The 26,425-nt window shown below is 44.7% G+C and overlaps 1 protein-coding gene across 7 annotated transcripts in view; it reads right to left on the bottom strand.

The window, feature by feature from the left end:
- Positions 1 to 26,425, bottom strand: part of LOC141271900 (uncharacterized) — a 53,614-nt gene that overhangs the window by 13,971 nt on the left and 13,218 nt on the right. For all 7 annotated transcript variants that reach the window (XM_073682119.1, XM_073682116.1, XM_073682123.1 and 4 more), the window contains 5 exons: positions 11,513 to 11,637; positions 3,431 to 3,565; positions 3,122 to 3,301; positions 2,915 to 3,038; positions 2,697 to 2,831 (listed from right to left, as the gene is read on the bottom strand). In XM_073682119.1, the coding sequence (XP_073538220.1) occupies positions 2,697 to 2,831; positions 2,915 to 3,038; positions 3,122 to 3,301; positions 3,431 to 3,565; positions 11,513 to 11,637 (699 nt within the window). The remainder of the gene's footprint in view (positions 1 to 2,696; positions 2,832 to 2,914; positions 3,039 to 3,121; positions 3,302 to 3,430; positions 3,566 to 11,512; positions 11,638 to 26,425) is intronic.

Here is a 26,425-nt window from a genome sequence, read left to right as displayed (position 1 = left end):
GACCACTCTATCTTACTACACATCCTCTCTTCCCTTGGCATCAAAGACCTTTCCCTCTCCTGGATCTTCTCATACCTTACTAACTGCACATTTAGTGTCTCCCAGTCCCATATGACCTCCTCACCCCATCCTCTCTATGTCTGGGTCCTGGGATCCCTACTCTTCCCCATCTATACCTTTGTCCTGGGACAACTCAAAGTCACATAGCTTCCAGTATCATCTATATGCTGATGATACTCTGATCTACTTCTCTGTCCCAGATGTCACCTCTCTGCTGTCAAGAATCTCAGAGTGTCCATCAGCCATGTTATCCGTCTTTTCCTCTCGCTTCCTAAGGCTCAATGTGGACAAAACCGAACTCCTCTTCTTTCTTCCATCCCACTCAAGTCCCCTACCCGATCTCTCTATCACAATAATTTACATCACGCTCTCCTTGTACCGAAGAAAGTCTGCTGCCTCTGAGTAAACCTAGACTGTGCCCCGTCTTTCAAACCACACATCCAAGCTCTTACTGTCTCCTGTCGCCTCAACCTCAAAAATATTTCCAGAATCCGTCCTTTTCTCAACCCTGAATCTAATAAAATGTTGGTGCATGCCCTCATCATCTCCAGCTTCCAGTACCGCAACATCCTCTTCTGTGACTTCCTTGGTAACACACTCGCATGTCTCCAGTCCGTCCTTATCTCTCTTGCCCGACTAATCCACCTCTCTCCTAACTACTCCTTCATTTCTCGCCTCTACAAATCCCTTCACTGGCTTCCAATTCCTCAACAATTCCAGTTCAAACTACTAACATTGATCTACAAGCCTGTCCATAATCTGTCTCCTCCATATATCTCTTAACTAATCTTTTAATATATTCCCACACAATTTCCGGTTCTCCCATGACCTCTTTCTCTCCTCCACACTTGCAAGTTCCTCACCCAATCGCCTCCAAGACTTCTCCCGAGTATCCCCATCATCTGAAATTCTGTACCCCCACGTCCGATTACCTACCACATTCGGAACTTTCAGATGGAACTTGAAAACCCATCTCTCCAAGAAAGCTAACATCTTGTTGCCTTGCCAATTATCCTGTAAACTTGCAAGGAGAGGGTCCTCTCATTTTTGTGCTAGTCTGTCATTGTTAGTTTTTTCATTGTAATTTATATTTGTATGTTGTATGTAAACTTTTTTCACATGTACAGAACCATGGAATCAATGATGCTCTAAAAATAAATAGTTTCCTTAAGTCTACACATTGTTTGTACCAGTAGAAAAGCAGTAAGCTTGGACATACATACTTTATTTATTTTTTCTTATTTTTAACCCCTCACTGGCCTGGGGCGTAATCAACCGGGCACATGTCAGTTGATTATTACAACTGACATGTGCCCGCAACAGCCACGTGTGGAATTGCGATCCACCCGGCGGCTGTTAACTAGTTAAATGCTGCTGTCAATCTCTGACAGCGGCAATTAACAGCGCCGGAAGCGCGTCGCTTACCTCGCCCATTGGTGACCCCGTCACGTGATCGCGGGTCACTGATGGGTGGGCATGCCAAACCTGGGTCTGCAGCAGACCCCAGTGGTTGTCATGTAAAGATCGCTATGAGCGCCACCTAGTGGTCGGTGCTCATAGTACAGGAGCATTTCTGCTACATAGAGGTGATCTGCTGATCCCCTGTATGTAGCAGAGGCGATCAGACAGTTGCTGCTTCTAGTCTCCTATGGAGGGTATAGTAGCAAGCAAAAAGTGTAAAAAAAATGTTTTTAAAAATATTAAAAAAAAATTAAAAAAATTTAAATCACCCCCCTTTTTCCCCCATTCAAAATAAAATAATAAAAAATAAATCCCAGATACACATATTTGGTATCGCCGCGTTCAGAATCGCCCGATCTATCAATATAAAAAAAGAATTAATCCGGTCGGTAAACGGCGTAACGAGAAAAAAATTCCAAACGCCAGAATTACATTTTTTTGGTCGCCGCAACATTGCAATAAAATGCAATAACGGCGATCAAAACATCGTATCTACCCCAAAATGGTATTAATAAAGACGTCAGCCCGGCGCGCAAAAAATAAGCCTTCACCCGGCCCCAGATCCCAAAAAATGGAGACGCTGCGGGTCTTGGAAAATGGTGCCAGGTTTTTTGTTTTTTTTTTAGCAAACTTTGGATTTTTTTTTCACTACTTAAATAAAAAAGAACCTATACATGTTTGGTGTCTAAGAACTCGTAATGACCTGGAGAATAACGATGGTAGGTTTTAGCATTCAGTGAACGTGGAAAAAAAAAAGAAAACAAAACAATAGTGGAATTGCATTTTTTTTCAATTTCACAGCACTTGGAATTTTTTCCCCGTTTTCCAGTACACGATATGGTAAAACTGGTAACGGTGTTTAAAAGTACAACTCGTCCCGCAAAAAATAAGCCCTCACACGGCCATATTGCCCAAAAAATAAAAACGCTATGGCTCTGGGAACAAGGGGAGCAAAAAACTAAAATACAAAATCGGAAAATCCCAAGGTCGTAAAGGGATACAGGTTGCTCCTGTTTATTCACCTGTGGAAATGGCTTTTGCAGAACTCTCCTAGATTAAATCCCTCCCCAATTTCAAAATTAGATAGCTGGGTTTCAGCCATCCTATTGAGACACGATAGCTTCTATGTGGAAGTAGAATCTGTGACTTCTCTACATTTAGTGGTTCCTACTCACTTGAGTCGTCATCTGTAGGAATCTCTTCTTTACACAGCGCATCACTTATCACATGAACGTTAGTATTTTCTTGCTTACAGTCCTGTAAAAGAGGCCGGGGACATCTCTCAGGTGTTGTCCTCTTATTAGATAGAACTGGAGGAAACACATACAGGGACTGAATTCATTCTTTACTTACAGATAATTATAGGTCATGTGTTTTTAGTCCTGTCTATTACCTGGTGGTGTGAGGGGCTGGGGAACCTCCATCAAGACGTCCTTGTACAGATCTTTGTGTCGTTTTAAATACTCCCACTCCTCCATGGAGAAATAGACAGTGACATCCTGACACCTTATAGGAACCTGACACATACAATGATACCGTCATCCCCCTGATCCCTTCATAGCATTACTGTATAATTTCACAGCATTGACAGCAGTGTCACCTCTCCAGTCAGCAGCTCAATCATCTTGTAGGTGAGATCTAGGATCTTCTGGTCATTGATGTCCTCATGTATCAGGGGGTGAGGTGGGGGCCCTGTGATTGGGCTCAGGGGTCTTCCCCATCCCTCAGACACAGGGGCCTGACAGCGCTCACTAGAGGTCTTCTTCACTACTGTGTAATCCTGGTTATGGAGAGACACATTAATAAATCTCACTACAGACATTTCCAGAGTCCTCACCTTTTCAGTTCCGTCCATCTGTTATTCCCATACATAAGAATGATATAATGTGACGTCGTCAGAATCTCTCACCTCTCCAGTAAGCCGGAAGAGGATCTCTAGGGTGAGGTGTAATATCCTCTCCGCCATCTTGTCCTTGTCCATATCCATTAGGAAAGTTCTCTTATAAAGAAGATCTCCACTGAGAGGATCTGATATTGTAGGGACCTGAATAAGAAAATGAACTGATGTAACATCATAAGGAATTACTGGTGATAAGAGGAAACATATGAGGAGATATAACATATAAATGTTTACTACCAGTAAAATTTGAAGAATTTTCCCCAAGATTTTGATCTGCAATGAGTAAATTCACATATTAAGACTCAAATTGCCTGGAAAATATATGTAGAACATTTCGAGTTCCCCTAGGAGTCAACTGAACATGTTTTGTCTTCAGTAATGTAACACAGCCTTGTAATGTCCAAATAACTTCAACTTATCTGGCTAGTGGAAGACGGATAGAAGCCAGAGGTAACCAACATCATATTGAAAAAAATACTGCAGTATCAGACTTTTCAAGCTACCTAAACAGTCAAAGCATTTCCCATATCCTCAGCATGAATATGGCTTCTCCCCTGTGTGAATTCTCTGATATGTATCCAGTTGACTTCTTTGTAAAGCACTTTCCACACACTGAACATGAAATTGGCTTCTCCCCTGTGTAAGGTCTCTGATATATAACAAAATATGATTTAGTGCTATATTGTTTCCCATATACTGAACATGAAAATGGCTAATTAGTTTTACTTCTCTGTTTTGTGATATTTTAATTAATGTTCTAATGTTTCCCTTATTCTGAAATTAAAACTAACTCAAACCCTGTATAAATTCTCTGATGTGCAACAAGATTTTCATTAAAAGGAGTCTGTCAGCAGGTTTTTGCTGTGTAATCTGAGGATAGCATAATGTAGCAGCTGAAACACAGATTTCAGGGATGTGTCCCTTATTAGGCTGTACTCTGTTTCTTCCATAGAATGAAGGTTTATCACTGCTGGGACGACAGTGCAGGTGAGCCCTGATTAGGTGATGGTCCCTCCTCTGATAAGCAGCTTACTGTCTGTGACGATACAGCTTAAAATCTTAATCAGCCCGATGATTAGATTTGTTAAGCCAAGAGAAATAAACACTATAGTGTATATTGACATGTAAATGTATGTGTATTTCTGTGGCTGGTCAAGAAGGTCATACTATTTGTATAACCCTGATTGTTGTCTTCAATTGGTCTGTGGAACAAAGCTTGCTAAATATGTTGATTAACCATTGTGTGGGGGGGCGTGGCCTAGCCAGCGATGTGAGAAGACGCGGTCTGGAACTCTCCCGCAGACCGTAGCTGTGTGCGCTGAGCCAGGGCACCGCAAAGCCTTTCAAGTACCGTAGGATCCTGGGGGAAGGTCTCCTGTCATCCCGGGGAGCGTTCCTGGAAAGCAAGACTGCCGTAATGACCAGCACCAGGCAGCGGGACCCCGGCCCTGAAAGAGGAGGAAGGTGCCAAGATGGCGCCATAGCTCAGGAGGAGGGGGCCAGAGAGAACACAGCGTGCTCCAGGAGGATGTTGGCTGCTGCACGCCTGGAGAAGTTTGCGAGGGTGGAAGCAAGTGATAATAAAGCTGGACTCTCAGAGCGGGAGGCTGGGGCAGAAAATGACATGGAGGATCAGGAGAGTACAAAACGTACGGTGGACTGTGAGGCTGATGGCTCTGGAGATGATGGGCAGGACAAAAATGTGGAGTCTGCTGCTGATCCTGCTGTGGGGGAACCCACTTTGAAAGATGTGTTCACTGTGGTGTCGTATTGCAAACAAACGCTTACTAAGCTGTCAAAGCAGGTTACTGGTGTGCAAGCAGAAAGTACTAATATTAAAGCTGCCATGCAGAAAGCCGGGGGGGGGCGGACGGCATGGGGGGCACTGTATGATGTGGTTATATACACAGATATTGATTCTGATAAACAATGGCGGGTATGGTTAAGGTATTAAGCTGGAACATACGTGGTTTGGCGGACCGTAAGAGACTGGCCACTATTCTGCAGAATATTTTAGATCGAGGGCCCTCCATTATCAGCCTTATGGAAACACACCTGACAAGGGACAAAATTGGGTTTTTAGTGAGGAAGTGGGTTCAAAGAACATACCATTCTACCTACTCTTCATATGCAAGGGGGGTTTCTATTCTGGTGCATACGGGGATTCCATTTGAGGAGGTTGAGATTAAAATAGATAAAGACGGACAATACATTTTTCTAGTTTGCAGACTTTATGGCAAATTATATTGCGTGGTGGCAGTATATTTTCCACCGCCATATACTGGGACGAAACTGCAGGAGATTATAATGCTCACGAGGCATTGGACAGGGATTCCTGTGTTGCTGATTGGAGATGTTAACAACATATTGAATAAAATTTGGGACAAAACTAATAGGCAACCGGGAAGAAATGACAGAGAGGAGGAAACACCCTTTGCTAAGTATGTGTCAGAGGTGGGCCTGATAGATTTGTGGAGAGTGAGACGTGTGGGAGTGAGGACATACTCGTGCTACTCTTCGACACACGGCTCTATGTCTAGAATAGACCTAGCACTGGGAAATGGGATGATTGACCGAAACATTATGCATATTGAATATCTACCTAGGATACTCTCTGATCATAGTCCCTTGCTGGTGGAGCTGAGGTTCGGTATATGTGGGGGCGGTGGACGGAAAGAATGGAAGGTTCACCCAGTATGGCTGGAAACGGTGGATATTCAGAAAATAGCAGGAGAAGTGGAGGAATTCTTCCAGAATAACGTGGGAAGTACAGCCATAGGAACTGTGTGGGACACAATGAAGGCATATGTTAGGGGTTTACTGATCCGAGATATCTACAGATGTAAGAATCAGAACAGAATGGAGGAAAGAGAGGCATTGGCCGCGCTGAAGAGAGCAGAGGAGGAATTGGTGCTTAACCCCACCGTAGAGGCGCAACAAATCATGAGGGAAGCTCAAAAAGGGGTGGATAAAATATTTCTGGCCAGTGGGGAAAAAAAGAGGGAATTTCAAAAAATTGCCTTTTATGAAAAAGGTGAAAAAGTTGGCCACTTGTTGTCTATTATAGTGACAGCGCAGAGGGAACTGGGATATATATATGGTCTCCTGGATCCAACTGGCACCTTAGTCACTGAAACGCGAGATATCTTGAGGGTGTTTAGGGACTTCTATAGTGATCTATATAATTCTAAGTTAAGTAATACGGGAGATGATATAGACCAATTCTTGAGGGGAACCCAGATATCTAAACTTAGTGAGGAGGCTAGGGATAGCTTGGAAGGCCCCCTGAATGCGGAGGAGATGGAGGAAGCTCTGGCTTCAATGGCAAATAATAAAGCCCCAGGAGAGGATGGCCTACCAACAGAATTTTATAAACATTTTAGAGATGTACTATTGCCAAAATTGAAGGATGTGTTTCTGGAGGCCCAGGAGGTGGGAGAATTACCAGAGTCAATGCGGGAGGCTACAGTAGTGGTTTTGCCCAAGGCGGATAAGGACCGGACACAGCCAGATTCGTATAGACCCATATCTCTACTACCGGCTGATATTAAAATCTTAGCTAAAGTATTGTCTAACCGACTAAGCCGTGTAGTTTCTAGTGTTATACACTCAGATCAGTCAGGTTTTATGCCAGATAGATCAACGGCCATTAACTTGAGGCGACTATTTTTTTAACATCAATTGGCCGCTGACAATGCTGGGCATAGAGTTGTGGTCTCACTGGACACACAGAAAGCCTTTGATAGTGTGGAGTGGAGCTATCTCTGGCGAGTTCTCCAATTGATGGGATTTGGTCCAGTTTTCATGGCCTGGGTAAAGTTATTGTATACGCGCCCGGTAGCTAGAGTAAGAGTAAATGGGGAACGGTCAGATAAATTTGATATGACAAGAGGAACCAGACAGGGCTGCCCCCTTTCCCTGCTGTTATTTGCCCCGGCCATAGAGCCACTGGCTTCTGTAATGAGACAGTCAGACGTGGTAAAGGGATTTCGGTATGGAATGGTTGAGGAGAAGATAGCGTTGTACGCAGATGATATTTTATTATTCCTACAGGACCCTCAGGTGTCACTACATGGTGCAATAGCTATCATCAATAGATTTAGCCTGTTGTCTGGGCTACAAATTAATTGGGATAAATCTCATATTATGGAAATAGATACCCTAGATGGCTTAGATGTTGAACAGATGGAACGTACACAACTTAAATTAGTACGAGAGTTTAAATATCTTGGAATTACAATAACATTACCAGTAAAGGAGTACTTTCAGTTGAATGTATACCCGATAATTGGGAAATTAAAAGATAAAGCATCTACATGGAGCAAAATGCGCCTCTCGGTGGTGGGACGTACTAATCTTCTTAAAATGGTGCGGATGCCAAAATTGCTATATGTTTTACATAACTCCCCTGTGTGGATTCCTCGGTCGGTGTTCCAGCGTATTAATTCAATATTTAGGGATCTGATTTGGGGTGGAGGACAACCTAGGATTAAGCTGGAGACTCTCCAGAGGCCGAAAGAAGAGGGGGGTCTCGCCCTACCAAACCCGTGGATATATTTTTTGGCAGCACAGTCCCAGCATATTAGAGGGTGGGCACTGAGGGCGGTGAAGGGGACTATCCAGGCGGTTTTGGAAGTTCATCTTAAAAAGAGTCCATTGGTATTGGGCCTAGAGTCGGGACTTTTTGGGAAGGTAGGCAGGTCATACCCGACCTGTGGCTTAGTCCATAAATTGTGGACGAGGGTGAAGAAGATTAGAGGCATAGTGGGAATGTCTATGTATACTCCTATTTGGGATAACGAAAACTTAGGTGAACTTTATAAAATAGGAGAGCTGAGAGGATGGGTGGTAAGGGGTATACAGTACATTTACCAACTGATGGATAACCAAAACATCAAAACCTTGGAGATGCTGAAAGAGGAATTTCATTTATTGGACAGACACAGCTATCAGTATACACAGGTTAAGCATGCGTTTATTAAGCAAAGGAAAATCAGGAACCTGTCTGTTCAAAAGGATATCGTTATTGACTATATTTGTATGGGGGGATGTACAGCAGGCGTCATATCTAAGGTTTATGCTGATCTGCTTCACACCTTTCTATTGAACTATCCGGTCTTGGCGAGAGAAAGGTGGGAAGCAGATGTTGGTACCATTGAAGATGACAGGTGGGAGTCCATTTTGGAATATATCCCTAGGTGGTCTCTAAATGAACCTGCCAGAATGTCCCAACTACTTCTTGTACATAGAGCATATAGATCACCTGATGTTTTGTTCAGGATAGGGGTACGGGAGAATTCGGACTGCCCAAGATGTGGGTCAGAAACTGCCCGTATACTACATGTTATGTGGAATTGCCCAAAGCTTGCAAACTATTGGTCTGAAGTAGCTGGCCTAATTGAAGGACGGTATCATTGTATAATTCCTAGGAATCCAGTGGTTTGCTTGCTGGGATATGTGGAGGAACTTGTGGGGAATGATGTCGCAAAACTGGCTATCGCCAGACTCATATGCAGCTAGGAAAGTAATAGCTAGGTATTGGGTGCGAACGGAGCCTCCCTCTAGACAGGAGTATATAAGGCAGGTGGATTATGTGGTACGGATGGAGGAAAAAATTTATTTAAAAAGGAAAACCGCCAAACTCAGTGACAACCTATGGGCACCATGAAAGGTGTGTTAATGCTTTTGGAGGAAAGAATCCGGTGATTACATTACATTATAAAATACATTGTAATGGTTATAAGATGTTGAACCATATTTTATATAACGATAAAGGTTTATTGTCGTCCGTAAAAGGGGAGGGGGGGTGGTTGAGGGGTTCTTTTTGATAATAAGAAAGTGGGAAATTATTGTACTGAAGTTGTATTTTATTATTCTATCTTTAAATGAATAAAAATTTATCTGATTTAAAAAAAAAACAAAAAAAACATTGTGTGGACCCTGATGACAAAACAGGAGGACAAACTATGCAAAATCATTAAATGCTCAATGAGACTTCAGTGCTACACCCCCCCCCCCTTCCCGACCTGTGACTGATGACCTTAGCCACATATGTAAATATAAATAGGGTTTTTCTATCCTGCTACAAGGATAATCAAAGATCAGACTCTCTCAGACCACCAGCTTGGAAGCATGGCTTTAACCAAAGAGGCACAGATTTGGATTCTATATGATTCCAGTCAAAGGGTATATGGCCCTGACTGAAAAGATACGGATCTGCTCCACTGACCATCAGAGAGCCCATGCATACATTTGGGGAGACCAAGTTGGGACGATGAAGTCACCTGGCCCCATGGATATGTTGTTTTGGGTTGCCAGGTGGGACCCTCAGAAACATTCGGAGAAGCCAGATTGGGACCGGCCGGTCATCTGGCCCCATGGAAACTCTCAGAGGCCAGGGTGGGACCCTCGGGTCTCCTGGCCTTGTACTTTGATGGACTTCCAGCTTCTTAAGCTTGCCGCTACCTTCTCTCTGAGGGGGCCAGCCAGAAGTGCGTGGCCACTGGTTGAGGTAGTTGGCCCTAGAAGTCCCAAAGTCGCAGGTGTTCTATCCCAGGCGGGCCAGCGGAAGGGTGAGGACTGTGTAATGTTGTACCATCTTGGGTATTTGCTGGGACTGTCCTGTTTATTGCCTGTATTGTGATTCAATTAAGTATTGCCACACTGTTTTACCCTCACCCTGTGTTGTCTGAGTAGTATTAAGGCCCCGTCACACTTAGCGACGCTGCAAAGATCCCGACAACGACACGACCTGTCAGGGATCGTTGCTGCGTCGCTATGTGGTCGCTGGTGAGCTGTCAAACAGGCAGGGAGGTTACGGCTCACTTTAGCAGGCTCGTAACCATGATAAACAACGGATTACTAGGTGTGCGTGTGCCCCTAGTAACCCGATGTTTACCATAGTTACCAGCCTGATCGCTGCTCCCGCTGGTCACACACAGCGATGTGTGCTGACCAGCGGGAGAGCAACGACCAAAAAATGGTCCAGGACACTTTGCAGCGATCAGCGACCTCACAGCAGGGGCCTGATCGTTGCAAAGTGTCACACATAGCGACATCGCTGGTGAGGTCGCTGTTGCGTCACCAAACCCGTGACTCAGCAGCGATCTCACTAGCGATCTCGCTATGTGAGACGGGGGCTTTACACCCACAGAAGACCCCATGTTTTTACACTGTGAATGGACAATGTACACAGAAAGCTGTAGTGAGGGGGATTAGCTTTCTGAGCTCTACTACAAGCGACATCGAAAAACTCTGATTGTGTCACAGCTGCTGCACCCAATAACTGATACATCAAGAGTAGAAAGGAAAAAAAGCTCACCAGCGCTGCTAAATAATGTAATCCATGCATCAGACGGAGGGTGCCATATTCAGCTGGCAGGAATAGGACAAACAGGTAAGAAGAAGGAATTTCGGCACATCCACCCGTTGACTTTATTAGAGGCCCATTAAAATACAAAAAGTTAAAATAAAGCAAGAAGATTTAAAAACTTTTTAAAGTTTCTTGCTTTAATTTTTTTATTTTTGTATTTTAATAGAACACTAAAAGTAAAAAAAATTTTTATCAATGGATGGATGTGCCGAAATTCCTGCTACTTACCTAAATGATACATCATTGGAATCAGGGTCTCTTGTCCTACATCATGCTGCTCTCAGATGAGGTAGCAAAAACCTGGCGACAGATTCCCTTTAAAACTGAAATGTTTCTCATTCTGAACATATAAATGGTTTCTCCCCTGTGACTTCTCTGATGTCTAACATGTGAATTCAGTTTAAAACTATTTCCACAATGTGACCATGAAAATGGCTTCTACCCAATCTGAATTTTCTGATGGAGAACAAGAGCAGTCTGACGCTGAAAGATTTCTTACATGTCTTCTAAGCTATGATTTGTGATGAAAACATTCCCACATTCTGGGCATGAATATGGCTTCTCCCCTGTGTGACTTCTCTAAAGTGTAACAAGAAGTTATTTCTGATAAAAACATTTCTTGCATTCTGAACATGAATATGGTTTCTTTAGCGGGTGGGTTGTTTGCTCTTTATCACCCTTTTATGATTTTTAGTTTGCTTAACAGTCTTTGATCAGACCTGTTTAAAATGTTCAGACGGTAGATCTTTGCTTTGCTCCTCATATGTATGTTGTGTTATGCCGTCATCTTCTGCTTTGAAATCTGAAGATATCTGATGTCGTTGTAATCTCCTGGAACAGTCATCTGCCAAAAACATAACCCGTATTAAATTCTTTTAATTGAACAACTCTTTTGGATAGGTGATAGGTAAAAACTTACTGATCAGTGAAAGGTTAACCATTTGGATCGGGTTGATCAGCAGAACAATGATTTCTTATCCATGACGAGGCACTTTTATCCCCATTACAAAGTGGTGCCACAGGTAAAATGCTGCTTATTTCTGTGAGGTAACACATTTCCCTGCCTCTTTTATCATAGTAGCTAGTGTTTCTGTTGAGTCACCAGTCCTGCTGCGAGCCCTTACTGTGTCGTCTATATACTCGCTTATGTTTCCTCCCCTGCCCAGGAGCTGTGGTATGATCAGACCATGTTCCTGTACGGTCAGACACAGCCATTATATAGTACATAGCAGGGGCCAATTTATAAGATTATCTCAGCACAGGAACATTTTTTTTCCACACATCCAATTGTGGAACTTATTATTTTTTTTTTATCAAAATGTACTTTGTTTGTGGGACGACCCCTTTTAGGTCAAGTATCATAAGGCTACAGTCAGCCAAACCCATCAATATTTTAGTGGGATTTGCTTGCTGTCTAATGCGTATAGGGACCTCCTGACATCAGGATGTTGAGTAAGTAAAGAACTCCAGCCTGTTGAATTTCCCGCTACTTTTGTTTTCAAGGAAATACACCGCTGCCAGAGAAGTCTGGAAACAGCTCTCTCATCGAGAACAATGGAACACTTGGCCGAGCTGTGTGTTCCTATCTATGGAGATGTCAGGAGAAATGGGGATCGAATGAATGATCTTTTGGCCGGGAGACATCTAATGTGTTTGGGAGCTTTTAGTCCTGTGAATTTACTACCAAGAGAAGTGAAAGAGGGATTGTCACTACATTGGGAAGAATGTTCTAAACTGCATGCAACGTGTGATCTGTGCCGAAGAGGACGAACTCTTATACTATTCCTTGTTTTATGTATCAAACAGCATCTACTGCAACTGAAGAGGCTACGACCTCCAGAAAAAATGTTCTGTTGGAATCTCGGTAATGAAACACTGGAGCAATAGGAAAGCAGAATGTAAAGGCTCCATCCTGCTAGGCTCACTTCTACATTGGCAGGTGAGGGGTTAACTGACAACATGCCTACTGATACCTGGCAGTATGCATTCCCGATCAGTAGATGAGATGTCACCTTCCCCATTTACCTCCGGATGCGGAAATGAGAGGAGCATAAGTAACCCTTTAGGATGGTTAAAGGCTTGCAGCACAGATTTTGGCTAGTCATCAATATCAGATTTTTTCTCCCCCCTATTTTGAGCATTGAGAGTAAAAACAATTTGAAAAAAAAAAAAAAACTAAAATTACTTACCGGTAATTGGTTTTTCCAGAGCCCATGACAGCACACCTTAGAGAGAGGGATCCGCCCATTAAGGACAGGTAACCTACTGAAATAAAAGGGCAGCACTTCTACCCTTTATCAGTTGGGTTATAGAACCTGAGAGAACTTCCAAGAGAATTATATTTACAAACCAAAGACCAAATTTACCATCTCACTTAACTTAAACTTAACTTCTATAGTGAACACCAAACACAATGATAGGAGGGGTATGGGGGGGGGAATATAAGGGTGCCGTCATGGGCTCTGGAAAAACATTACCAGTAAGTAAATTTAGCATATTACTTTCACCCATAACATCACACCTGAGAGATTTAGAGAGAAACTAATTCACCTTAGGGAGGGACCACTGCTTGCAGCACCCTTCTACCAAAGGTTAGGTCAGCAGAGGAAGATAGATCAAAGAATGTTGAAGGTGAAGACCATGCTGCAGCCTTTCATATTTGGTCGATGGATACATCAGTCTTCACCTCCCAAGAGGTTACGACAGCTCTTGTGGAACGAGCTTTTATGCCCTCTGGAGCTGGAATATCACTGCCGGAATAAGATAACCTAATGGCTTCTCCAATTCATCTTGCTACAGTACTTTTCAACATTTGAAACCCCTTCCTATAACCCTGGAAGGCGACAAACAATGACTGGCACTTCCGGCACTGACATATAATCAATGTCACCCTGACATATAATCTGTGGAATTTATTTTCTTTTGGGTTCCTAGGATTATTACAGAAAGAGGAGAGCACAATTTCCTGACTTCTATGAAACCTGATGGCTACTTTTGGGAGATAGGCCAGATCTGGTTTCAACAAGATTCTAACCACAAAAACCTGATATATGGGGAATTAATTAATAAGGCTTGAATATCGCTCACCCTATGGGCCGAGGTCAATGCTGTAATGCACACGCCCGGGCTGAGCGGCGTGTGCGAGTGATTCCACTGGACCGTGCCGGAGAGTGATTGCCTGGAGGGGCGTAACTAGGTATTCACCCGATCCGACCAGGGTCGCACGACGGCATACGACGCCAGTGCACCAAGGAGGAACCGAGCAGAGGGACCAGGTGCTACTCCAGGACAGACCCCCGGACACGGCTGTTGACCCACACAGGGGAACACAGGAACAGACTGGTTAGGCTGGCGCACTGACTGGTGGGTATAGGCAGGCACGACTGGTATGCAGGCAGGCGGGTATGCAGGCAGGGGGGTACAGGCAAGCACAGCTAGAGTGCAGACAGGGAGGCACTAGCAGGTAGGAACACTGGCGGGATAGGACCCAGTACACACTGGGACTCTGGAACAATACAGGCAGAGGGGTACAGGCAAGCACAGCTAGAGTGCAGACAGGGAGGCACTAGCAGGTAGGGACATTGGCGGGATAGGACCCAGTACACACTGGGACTCTGGAACAGAACCACAGATGTGGCGGACAAACACAGCAGAGTGAGGCCGCCCAGAGAGGTGAGCGAGAACAGGGCAGGACAAGGCCACCAGGAGCGGTGAGCAAAGGGTCAGAGCTGAGCGAGACTGCCGGAGCAGTGAGCAAGAGTAAAGCAGGACGAGACCGCCTGGAGCGGTGAGCAAGAGTGGAGCAAGACTGCCGGAGCAGTGAGCAAAAGGGTCAGAGCGGAGCAAGGCTGCCGGAGCAGCGAGCAAAGGAGTCAGAGCAGGCTAGAACCGCCGGAGCGGTAAGCAAGGAGTCAGAGCAGGCTAGAACCGCTGAAGCGGTGAGCAAAGGAGTCAGAGCAGGCTAGAACTGCCGGAGCGGTGAGCAAAGGAGTCAGAGCAGGCTAGAACCGCCGGAGCGGTGAGCAAAGGAGTCAGAGCAGGCTAGAACCGCCGGAGCGGTGAGCAAAGGAGTCAGAGCAGGCTAGAACCGCCGGAGCGGTGAGCAAAGGAGTCAGAGCAGGCTAGAACCGCCGGAGCGGTGAGCAAAGGAGTCAGAGCAGGCTAGAACCGCCGGAGCGGTGAGCAAAGGAGTCAGAGCAGGCTAGAACCGCCGGAGCGGTGAGCAAAGGAGTCAGAGCAGGCTAGAACCGCCGGAGCGGTGAGCAAAGGAGTCAGAGCAGGCTAGAACCGCCGGAGCGGTGAGCAAAGGAGTCAGAGCAGGCTAGAATCGCCGGAGCGGTGAGCAAAGGAGTCAGAGCAGGCTAGAACCGCCGGAGCGGTGAGCAGGGGGGACAGGGCTCTGTTCACACGGAACAGACAGGAAGGGAAAGGCAGAGCCAGATACCCACAGGGTACTTGCAGTGAAGTAGCGAGTGGACCACAAACTCACAAACGGGAGTACAGAGACAACAAGCAGGAGTTAGGTACGAGTTCAGACTCTGCAGAAAAAGGAAGGGAACGGACATAGAGGCAAAACAGGTAAAGGATAGGAGAGAGTTCCGACTGGAACTGAGTGTACGGAGGAGACCGACACTGCAGCGGAATACAGGAGCGGGTCTGGGAATACGGCCCCCAGAGAGGCAGGACGAACAGGCAAGGAGCGTGTTCAGACAGGACAGACAAGATACAGGAGCGGGTCTAGGTAATCGGCCCCTAGAAGGCGGGAGGAACAGGCTAGGAGCGTGTTCAGACAGGACAGACAAGATACAGGAGCGGGTCTAGGTAATCGGCCCCTAGAAGGCAGGAGGAACAGGCTAGGAGCGTGTTCAGACAGGCCTGGAAATACAGCCTCCAGGATAGGCAGACAAGAGAACACAGAACGGGACCTGGCACCTTCAGAGTGCAAGCACACACTGAATGAAACACTATGCTCAGGCAGGGATTGATTGCTGCAGCTGGGTTATATACCAGGTGACAAACAGCAATAGGCTGAGGACGCACAAGGGGTGTGACCCACAGCAGGTACAAAAAGCAGGAAGTGATCGGGCGCCGCCCTTAAGTAGCAGAAACAGACACAAACAGACAGCATGGAGGGAAGCCAGAGAGACATTCTGGACAGGAGATCAAGTGCGCGCTCTTGCACAGTGGGAGATGGACCACTATGCAAGGACGCCGCCAGGTATGTTACAAATGCTACCAGAATTATTTTAAAGTAAGGTTCTTAATAGATCACTAACACAATGGTTCAAACTGACTTTTGGTCAGCGCTTCTAGAACTAAATTCACACCCCAAGGAGGAATTCTCGGATCGAGAACCGGCCTAGACCTATCACAGGACCTAATGAACCTAGATATCCACCTATTAGCTACCAAATTATAATTATACAATGCTCCTAAAGCTGATATTTGAACTTTATGGGTGCAAGAAGCTAACCCCAGCTCTAGTCCTTTCGGGAGAAATTCCTAAATAGCTTTTATTGGAACCTAACCCCCAATTTTTCTCCCGAAGAGATAAAACATTTTTTCCCAAGTTCTGCCATAAATTGTTGGGGTTACCAGTTTCCTACTCTTCCTATTAAACCTGGGGAAAATCCCTTCTGCATCAATAGTGACCTTTCAAATTCCATGATGTCAGATGGAAACCTATCACCTGGGAATGACAGATTGGACCCTGAGTGAGTAGATCCAGGATCTCTGGCAAAATCCAAGGATCGGAAAAGGACATTAGCCTCATTCAGGAAAAACATGGTCTTTTTGTCCAAAATCAGGTTATGGATATTACGCTTGCGTGATCCTCCCTAATCTTCTTCAGAACTGCTGGAATCATTACTATTGGGGGAAACACATACACCAGCCCAAAATCTATTGGAATCTGAAGGGCGTCTACTGAACAAGGGCCTTCTTTTGGGTTTAGAGAGCAGAATTTTTCCACCTTCCTGTTCTGTTTGTTGGTGAACAGATCTATATCTGGGAGCCCCCATAGATCTACTACCCCCTGAAAAACTTCTGGATTCAGGGCCCATTCCCCTTGCTTCAGTTGGTTGAGACTTAGGATGTCTGCCCTGTTGTTCTCCTTCCACTTTAAGTGTAATGCCGTCAGGGAGAGAAGCTGCTGCTCTGCTAGCTGGAAAAGGCACTCCGCTGCTTTCATCAGGATGTGAGATATTTTCCCCCTTGATGATTGATATATGCCACTGTAGATCTTTATCAGAAAGAATGCAGATGGCCCAGGAGAGAGAGGTAAGGAACTTTTTTAAAGCTTTCTCTACTGCCAGAAGCTCCTTAATTTTGGAAGAACTTTTTTCTTGTATACTGACCAAGGACCTTGTACTGTACAATCTCTCAAATGTGCCCCCCAACCGGTCATGCTTGCATCTGCGGTAATGATGTCGTTGATTCGAGACATCCATGGAACGCTGGATGACAGATTTCCTAGGACTAGCCACCAGGAGAGGGAGTCTATTGTTACAGAAGAAAGCTTTACTTTCCCTTCTAAACACCCACCTAACAGTTTTTGGGCTGACCATATCTGCCATTGAAACTGTCTGGTATGTAGATGAGCCCATGACACTGCTCCTGATACAGGAAGTCATAGTCTCCCTCAACGTCATTTCCGGATAATCCACTAATGCTGACATCGGGGATATTACCTTTTCTTCTCGAAGGAAAGAAAGACAACAAGCCTGGCTCACACAGTTTAAAATGAGACCTAAAAAGGACTGGACTTTTACCAGCTTTAGTTTTGATTTCTGTATATTCATTATCCAGCCCAGTTCCTCTAAGATATTTCTTACTCCTTCTAGCTGTGCCTTGCAATATTCTGCCGACCTTCCAACAATGAGGGCGTCATCCAGATATGGAACAATCAGAGTATTTTGAACCAAAACGTATGCTGAAATCTCGGCTATAACCTTGTTGAAAACTCTTGGAGCCATAGATAGACCGAAGGGCAGGGCTTTGAACTGAAAGAGCTTTATTTCCCCCTGCATAAACAAAGCAACCCTCAGAAATTTTCGATGCTCTGTGTGTATCGGGACATGGTAGTATGCGTCTTTTAAGTCTAGAACAATCATGCAGCAGTTTGGAAATAGAAGTTTTAAGGCAGTGTTTATTGATTCTATTTTAAAGGGTCGATACTTTAGAAATCTGTTTAGATTACTTAAATTTATGATAGTCCTGAATGTACCATCCAGACAAACAAAAGGGGGAAATAGAATCCCTTTCTTTTTCTTCCACTGTTACTTCACCAAGAATTAGTTTCTGGACTAGACCTCAAACTTCTGACCATTGCTACTTGTTCCTCTGATGACTTCCTGGGGAGGGTCAACATGGAGGTCTGCTGAGGGATATTTTGAAATTCTAATTTCAGACCTGTTCTTATTATTCCCAATATTCATCTTCTGGATTAGATCTTTTCCCAGGCATTGATAAAGAGGAAAAGCTTTCACCATACTTGCGTAACGGCGTCATTGTGAAGACCCCACCCTCCCCCGAAGTGGAGCCTCTGAGAATAAAACCTGGATTTTTCCTATTCTTATCCTCATCTCATTTGATCTCCTGGGGGTCTTCCACAACCATATTTTCTTCTTAAAATTTTGCATAGAAAAAGTGGGAAATCCTTTTTTTTTTATCCCCATTCTTTTCTAGCATGTCATCTAACATTTGACCGAAGAGGAATTGCTCGTCACAAGGGACAGAACATAGCTTGTTCTTTGATTGAAAATCTCCTGGCCAGCTCTTCAGTCACAATACTCGCAGAGCTGCGTTACAGAGACCTGCTGATCTGGCTGCTAGTCTCACTGAATTCAGGTTGCAGCACCTTGCATCAATGGTAAGTTGGTCAAAGTTTTCTCTCTCGAGGTCTTGTTTTTAAACTGGTATTCCAGTTGCGGTAACCAGATCATTAATGAGTGAGCAGTACAGTTCCCTGCAATCGCTGGTTTTAAAGCACCTGCCGCGGCCTCCCAGGTGTGACTCTGCCTTCTTATCTAGAGGGTTCCTCAGAACTCCTGTGTCTTCATAGGTCAGGGCAGATTTTTTTTTTTTTGAAGACTTTGCCACCGCCACATCTATTTTTAGAATTTTGTCTCATAATTACATATATTTTTCTTCAAAGGGGTATCTCCTTTTTGAAGATGAGGGTAGAGTGTCTCTCTTCTCTGGCTTTTTCCCCTCTTTCTTAATAAGCATGTGTATCTTATTAACTGGAAATGTGCGTCTTTTCCTCTGTTCTAATCCTCCAAACATAAAGTCCTCTATGGACTTTGTGGTTTTCTCCTCCTTAAGGCCCATGGTTGTTCTATTGGCCTTAATCAGCTTGTCTGTATCCTCCATACCCCCCTTACCGCTATCAGAAGGTGAAGAGGAGGAGGTTTCGGATTTGGATTCCCTAAGGTTCACAGCATCTTAAGGAATTATCAGAATTAAAGGATAATTGTATAGAACTCTTCTTTCGTTTCCACATAAAAAATTTTAGGGGACCTTTAAAATCTGCCCTGATGACTGATTTTAAACTTATGGCAAAGACGGGCATTTCCTCACAAATGTTTTTTGTGTACAGGCTGAAGAGAGCTTTTTCTGCCAGTCACCTAATAGCGGGGTTCTACACAGGTCACATTATTTTTCCTTTTTGCGCTGGCTTTTTTAGGCCTTTCCTAGTGACAAATAACAAGAAAGAGGCTTTATTTACAAGGTGAACATTCACATAGATCACTCATCACCCGCTGATACAAGGGTACCAGATTCGGAGGCACTCTGCTCCTCTGGCGGGGTCTGCCGTTGCTTCTGCTTGAGTGACTGCCACCACTGCGTCCATGCTGCTGTAGCTGTTGCTGCTGATCCTCCATAGCACCTAGGAAGGACAGCTGGAGCACAAGTGCTCTACCTGTGGTCAGACCTCATTTTAAATGAGAGCCCACTACAGTATCTCCTTCCTGTGCACGCCTCCTCCGGCCCCACCGAAAGCATTTCCTTTACTTCCAGGTCATGAGTTCCCCTGCATGATATCATTGAGACATCGGGATGAGCCATCCCCAAGCGCTCCTCGATTCTGCGATGTCATTGGCAGGTGCCGCGTCATTAGGAGTGCCATTTCCCAGCGTGCTCAGCTTCTGCAATGTCATTGGAGCACGCCATGGCACCGAGGCAAGTCAACTTCCAGCGCACCCCTAATGCAGTCCAGGGCGGTGTGGCAGCTAGAGTCATGCCAGAAGGCATGGGTCACCACTGCGTAAGCCCGCACGGTCGCTTGTGCCCCCCACTTTCCCAGCGGCGGCGTTTCCAGTACCTGATGCCAGCGCTACAAGCCCATAGCCATTCTTCCAGGCCCCAGGATAGGTCTGGCTAAGTGAGATCTTCTACCGTCCTTGCTATAGCATGAGGTTCCCTATGAAGGACACGAAACTAAACTTTTATTTCAGTAGGTTTCCTGTCCTTGATGGGCGGATCCCTCACATGTGTGCTGTCATGGTTGAAAGGAAAAAAAACTGTCTGAATGGGCAATAATTTTTAAAATCAGCAATCAATTAGAAGTTTTAAAATGAGGTCAGTTGTGAGAAGATCCAAAATTTCACTGATTTGACTAGAACCCCTACAGCTTTATATATTTGAAAGTGCACAGTTAATTTACCAACCTTAAAGGATGGATCCTTACTTGTAACCCTTACTGCAGTATTAAATGGAAAAATGTGATTGTCGGATGACTCTTTGAGGATGCCGGCCAGTATCAGAAAGGTTCAAGCAAAAAGATATTTCCCACATTCCGTATTTTGCGGACTATAAAACACACTGGACCATAAGACGCACCCCAAATTTTGGGGTAGAAAATAGGAAAATTAAAAATAAAATAACTGGTAGTGCGTCCTATAGTCCACTTTAACGGTATATATCTGAAGTGAGCTTACCAAAGCCCACCGCAGGGAAATCATTGGGAAAGGGAACTACGCTCACCGGCGCCAACATCATATGAGAGCCTAGGGCCACAGCATCGCTCCACTTTTGCGGACGCCGCCAGCCTCCTGAAGCAGCGACCCAGCTTCCTGTGACCCCGCTCCAACGCCCTCCCCAGGTAAGTTCACGTCGGATAATAACACGCACCCCCATTTCCCTCCCAAATTTTGAGAAAAAAAAAGTTTGTCTTATAATACGAAAAATACGGTACGTCTCCTTGGGATCAATGTTATCAACAGAGCTGAACCTTTTCCCAAAGTCTACACATTACTTGTACCAGCAGAAAGCTTGGGCATACTTTATCCTCAGGCTGTGTGCCCATGATGCGTTTTTAATGCGTTTCCGCAGCGTTTTTGCAGCTGCGGAAACGCTTTAAAAACGCATGGTAGAAGGGCAGCAATGTTCCCCAATGATAATCCGCATGTGCTGTGAAATTTCCGCTGCGGATTATCATTGCGGAAAAAAACGCAGCACTACCAATTATTTTGCGGAAGCGCTGCGTTTTCGCCGCCATTGACTTGCATTAGAACGCGCCAATTCCACAAGACTGCATCTGTACTTGCATAATTGGCGCGTTCTAATGTGCGGATGGTACCCGAGTGTGGAGAAGAGAAGACTCTCCTCCACACCCAGGTACCATAGAAACTGTAAAAACAAGAATAAAATAAAAAATAAAGATTATATTCACCTTCCGACGGCCCTCGGTCTCCTTCCCTGTGCTTGCGGGCAGGACTGAAGGACCTGCGGTGACGTCACAGTCATGTGACGGCAGGTCTTTCAGTGCAGTGTCCCGTGATCAGCTGGCAGCCAGGAAGGAACGCAGCAACACATGCCAGGCCATCGGAAGGTAAGTATAGGTTTATTTTTTTATTTTTAACCATTCTCTTGGGTCACACTATATAAATCCATGCTGGTTGCATGGATTTATATAGTGTGACCTAGTTGTCAAGCACTTTCCAAGTGATGCTAAAATCGCTTTGAAAGAGCTTGGCAATCCGCATGTGGAAACGCATGTGAATCCGCATGTATTTCGCAGGAAAAACGCATGTACAATCCGCATGCGTTTTTTCTGCCAGGGAGATGCAGAAATTTTCTGCTTCATTTCTGCATCGTGGGCACATAGCCTTATTCTTATTTATAAGGCTGTTCAAGTACATTCACCTGATGAAATGGCTTTACCAGAACTCTCCTAGATAAAATCCCTCCCCAATTTCAGAATTAGATATACTGATGAGCAAAAGAGTAACAATGTATTGAACTTTTGACTTTCATATCTCATCATCCATTACTGCTTCGAACAGGAGACTACCATCATTTTATACACAATCATCTTGGCTATCTCATATGTAAATTTGACTTGAAACTATTTAGCATATGATTAGTTATGCAGATTCTTATCATGTCACTGCATTGTTGCTGTTTTGCTCCTAAAAATTTACATTTAAATTTTTATTATTTTGTTAGTATTTTGTAAATCCAATTCAAACATGTCTCGACCAAAATCTGATCTTGGTCTCTTCTACACGTTCCCAAAGTTGGAGCATACTGGTCGACTTACTTGAATATGTATACAGCTGTATCTTCAACTCTACCCACAAGTGTTCAATTGGGTTGAGGTCGGGGGACTGTGAGGGCCAATACAGTACCTCTACTTCTTTGTCACTGAACCATTTCTTTGCCAATCTTGATATATGCTTTGGGTCATTGTCCTGCTGGAACACTATGTCATCCTTTTCATACCCATTGTACTCGAATGTACGAAGTAACTCGTCTTGTAGGGTACGATCCTAGTCAAGTATCCAACGCCTTTGGCTGTGAAAGAATCACATATCAGGCTTCCTCCACCAAACTCTTCCTATAATTTGTCGATCCACTAGCCCCTTTTTCCTTTATTTTTTCCAGACCAATTTTCACCCATCAGAGCCTAGCCTATTGACTTTCATCTCATCGCTCCAAATCATCCATTTCCAATCTTCTACTCTCCACTTTTCATACTTTTTGCAAACTCGAGCAAACACTTCTTATGACAAAATTGAAGTCGAGGCTTCTTCACCTTTTTTTCGAATCATTGCAGACTTGTGTAACGTGCTTGGACGTCTGTGATCTCACTATTATGAAGCATATAAGACACCTCCACTGCCATGTTTGTCACGCCAAAACTGATAGACCTTGTGATAAACCGACGTCCACCTCTTGGCTTTCAAATGGATGGAAGAACTTATTTTTGTATTCTTGCAACTGTCATGGCACTCAAATGATGAGCTGGATGCTGCTGCTTCTTTTCTTGGAAAATCTTCGCTTTGGGAATCAACCTGAAAACCAGGGCTGTGGAGTCGGAGTCAGTGCTCATTTTGGTGGAGTCAGAGTCGGTATAAAATGGACCGACTTCGACTCCTAAAATATATAATAAATTGGGTACAGTAGTTCAATGCAGTTTGTGGGGAATATTTTTTCATAGGAATTTGAGAAAGTTATGAAATGTCCTATAAATGGCTGTTTTATTCCTGATCTAAGGCTACATTCACACACAGCGTTTTTGCTGCGCTTTTTGAGGATACGTTTTTCAGCTGCAAAAGCAGATCAGCTTTTCTAAAAAACGCATCACCTGAAAGATTTTTGAGCTCATAGATAATGTTTTCAATAGCAAAAGCAGATTAGAAAAACGCCGCACAAACTGACATGCTCATTCTTTGTGAGGATCAGTTTTTGAGCCCAAAAACGGATCCTCACAAAACGATGTGTCTGAATGTCATATCTTGAAACCCATTGACTTTGCTGGGATGCCCAGAGTCACTGCATTTTACTGCAAAAAACGGATCCGCAAAAACGCTGTGTGTGTGAATCATGGCCGTAGCCAACGAGGGGCAGGGGGGGCAGCTGCCCTCCCCCCCTAGAAGCAGGGGCACGCACCTATGAAAACTCACTTGTATGCTGCAGTGCTCCCGTCCTGCACATCTCCAGACTGCAGGGGGCAATCTCCCCTCCTCTGTCCTGTCTTCTGCTGTCTTCACCAGAGAGAGGAGGGGGAGGGGTGCCTGCCCTGCACAGGATCCGATTCCTGGGCCCCGAGTGAAAGTACTACTGCTCATCTCCGTCACAGGAAGGTAACTAATGCTAATATTGTAGGTGATTATTATGTGCTCTCTGTACAATGTGTGTGAACTATATGTGCGATATGTGCAATGTACTATTTGCTGTCTGTAGCTGTCATCTGTCTATCACACTCTATCCCTCCATCTATTCCTCTATCCATCCCTCCATCTATCCATCATTATATTCTATCTAAATATCTTGATTATTGCATCATAAAAATGATTAAATGTCTGATGTTCACATTGTAGTACAATAAATTTTTCACTTAAATATAAGCAATATATGTGGGAGTCGGAGTCGTGGAGTCGGAGTAAGGGAAATTGAGGAGTCGGAGTCGCAGGTTTGGCTTACCCACTGCACAGCCCTGCTGATAACACACTGTGCTATTAGGGAATGTGAGAACAGGTTGTATTTTCTAGTATACAGGAATAAAAATATTTTTGCAAAAGAGTGACATGACAAGAATCTGCATAACTACCGTATATTCCGGCGTATAAGACGACTTTTGAAGACTGAAAAATCTTCTGTCTAGTCTGGGGTCGTCTTATACGCCGGTAATGCTTTTGAACTTTCAGAAATTGACATGCGGGGATACTCTGGGGGTGTTAATAAGCTGCCGTGGCCGTATCCCTGCCATGTCGGAATTAATATAAGGTGGAGGGAGTTAAAATACGGCGGCGGTAGGTCCAGACAGTCAGCGCTTCTGTGCTGAAACTGACACATCGCTGCGTATTCCCAGCTCCGGACACAGCGCAGGGCTTCTGTGCCGACAGCTTTCACTTGTCACAGAAGCGCTGCGCTGTGTCCGGAGCAGGGAAGTTCGCATCGCTTCTGTGACAATATATGAAAAGCCGGCAATTCAGCAGCGGCATAAGCCGGCACCCGACAATTTAGAATAGAAAGAATAGAGCTTCACACATAGATTAGATAGATAGAAACATGTCAGTCACATATATATGAAGTACAGTGACAGTATTGCTTACTGTACTTGTCATTTAGTGTAAAGGATTTATTAAAACAAATAATAGTGTTTTCATGCACCGTCTCTTTAAAAAAGCCGGCCGGCAATTCAGCAGCGGTACCCGACAATTTATAACAGACAGAATAGAGCTTCACACATAGATTAGATAGATAGAAACATGTCAGTCACATATATATGAAGTACAGTGATAGTGTTGGTTACTGTACTTGTCATCTAGTGTTAAAATAAAGGATTTATTTAAAAAAAAATTGGCGTGGGGTTCCCCTTAATTTTAGGCTCTAGCGGAGGTTAAGCAGACAGCTGGGGCAGATGTTTGAAGCCTGGGAAGGGGGTAATACCCACGGAGCTTCCCAGGCTACTAATATCAGCCCCCAGCTGAATACCTAGCCTTTACTAGCTATTAAAATGGGGGACCCCCCAAAAAAATGACGTGGGGTCCCCCCTAATTTAATAGCTAGCAAAGGCTAGGCAGACAGCTGGGGGCTGATATTAATAGCCCAGGAAGGGAGCCATGAATATTGGCCCCCTCCCAGGCTAGAAACACCAGCCGTCAGCCGCCCCAGAAATGGCGCATCCATAGGATGCGCCAATTCTGGCACTTAGCCTCGCTCTTCCACGCTGCCCTGGTGCGGTGGCAGGGGGTAATAGGGTTGGGGTTGATGTCAGCTTATAATGCCAGCTGACATCAAGCCCAGGTTAGTAATGGAGAGGCGTCTATAAGACACCCCCATTACTAACCCCATAGTAAAAGTTAAAAAAAACACAAACACCCAGAATAAAGTCCTTTAATTGAAATAAAGACACAATTCTTTATTGTTCTAAATTAAACCATACTTACCATCACGCCCATTCCAGCTGAAGCCAACGATCTCCTGCAATAAAAGAAAAATAATAAACCAACATCATCCTTACCTTTCCATGGTTCCCACGACAGCTTCAGCTCTGCTACATCGAGATGACAGGCTGGACCGCAGCAGAACGCCGCCATCCAGCCTGTCATCCCGCAGACACTGAGAAGCGCAGGCATGCTTGCGCTCTGCAGTGTCTGGCTGTGACGGCATCCAGATGAGCCGACAATGAACTCAGCTCACCTCCTGGACGTCCGTCACTGACAGCGTGGGAAACTTCTACTGCGCATGCGGGGAGCAGGAGAATTTTCCCACGCTGTCAGTGACGTGCATGAGGTGAGCCGAGTTCATTGGACATGATCTCGGCTCATCTGGATGCCGTCACAGTCAGACACTGAGGAGCACAAGCATGCCTGCGCTTCTCAGTGTCTGCCGCATGGCAAGCTGAACGGCAGCGTTCTGCTGCGGTGCAGCCTGTCATGTGAATGTAGCAGAGCTGGACCGGTCCTGGGAACCATGGAAAGGTAAGGATGAGGTTGCTTTATTATTTTACTTTTATTGCAGGAGATCGTTGGCTTCAGCTGGAATGGGCGTGACGGTAAGTATGGTTTAATTTAGAACATTAAAAAATTGTGTCTTTATTTCAATTAAAGGACTTTATTCTGGGTGTTGTGTTTTTTTTAATTACTTTACTAGAAATTCATGGTGGTCATGTCTAATAT

The sequence above is a fragment of the Phyllobates terribilis genome, unplaced genomic scaffold (assembly GCF_046119375.1).
Source record: "Phyllobates terribilis strain yellow unplaced genomic scaffold, ASM4611937v1 Scaffold_5__5_contigs__length_657084704, whole genome shotgun sequence".
Taxonomy (NCBI): domain Eukaryota; kingdom Metazoa; phylum Chordata; class Amphibia; order Anura; family Dendrobatidae; genus Phyllobates; species Phyllobates terribilis.
This window is presented reverse-complemented; position numbering and strand designations above follow the sequence as displayed.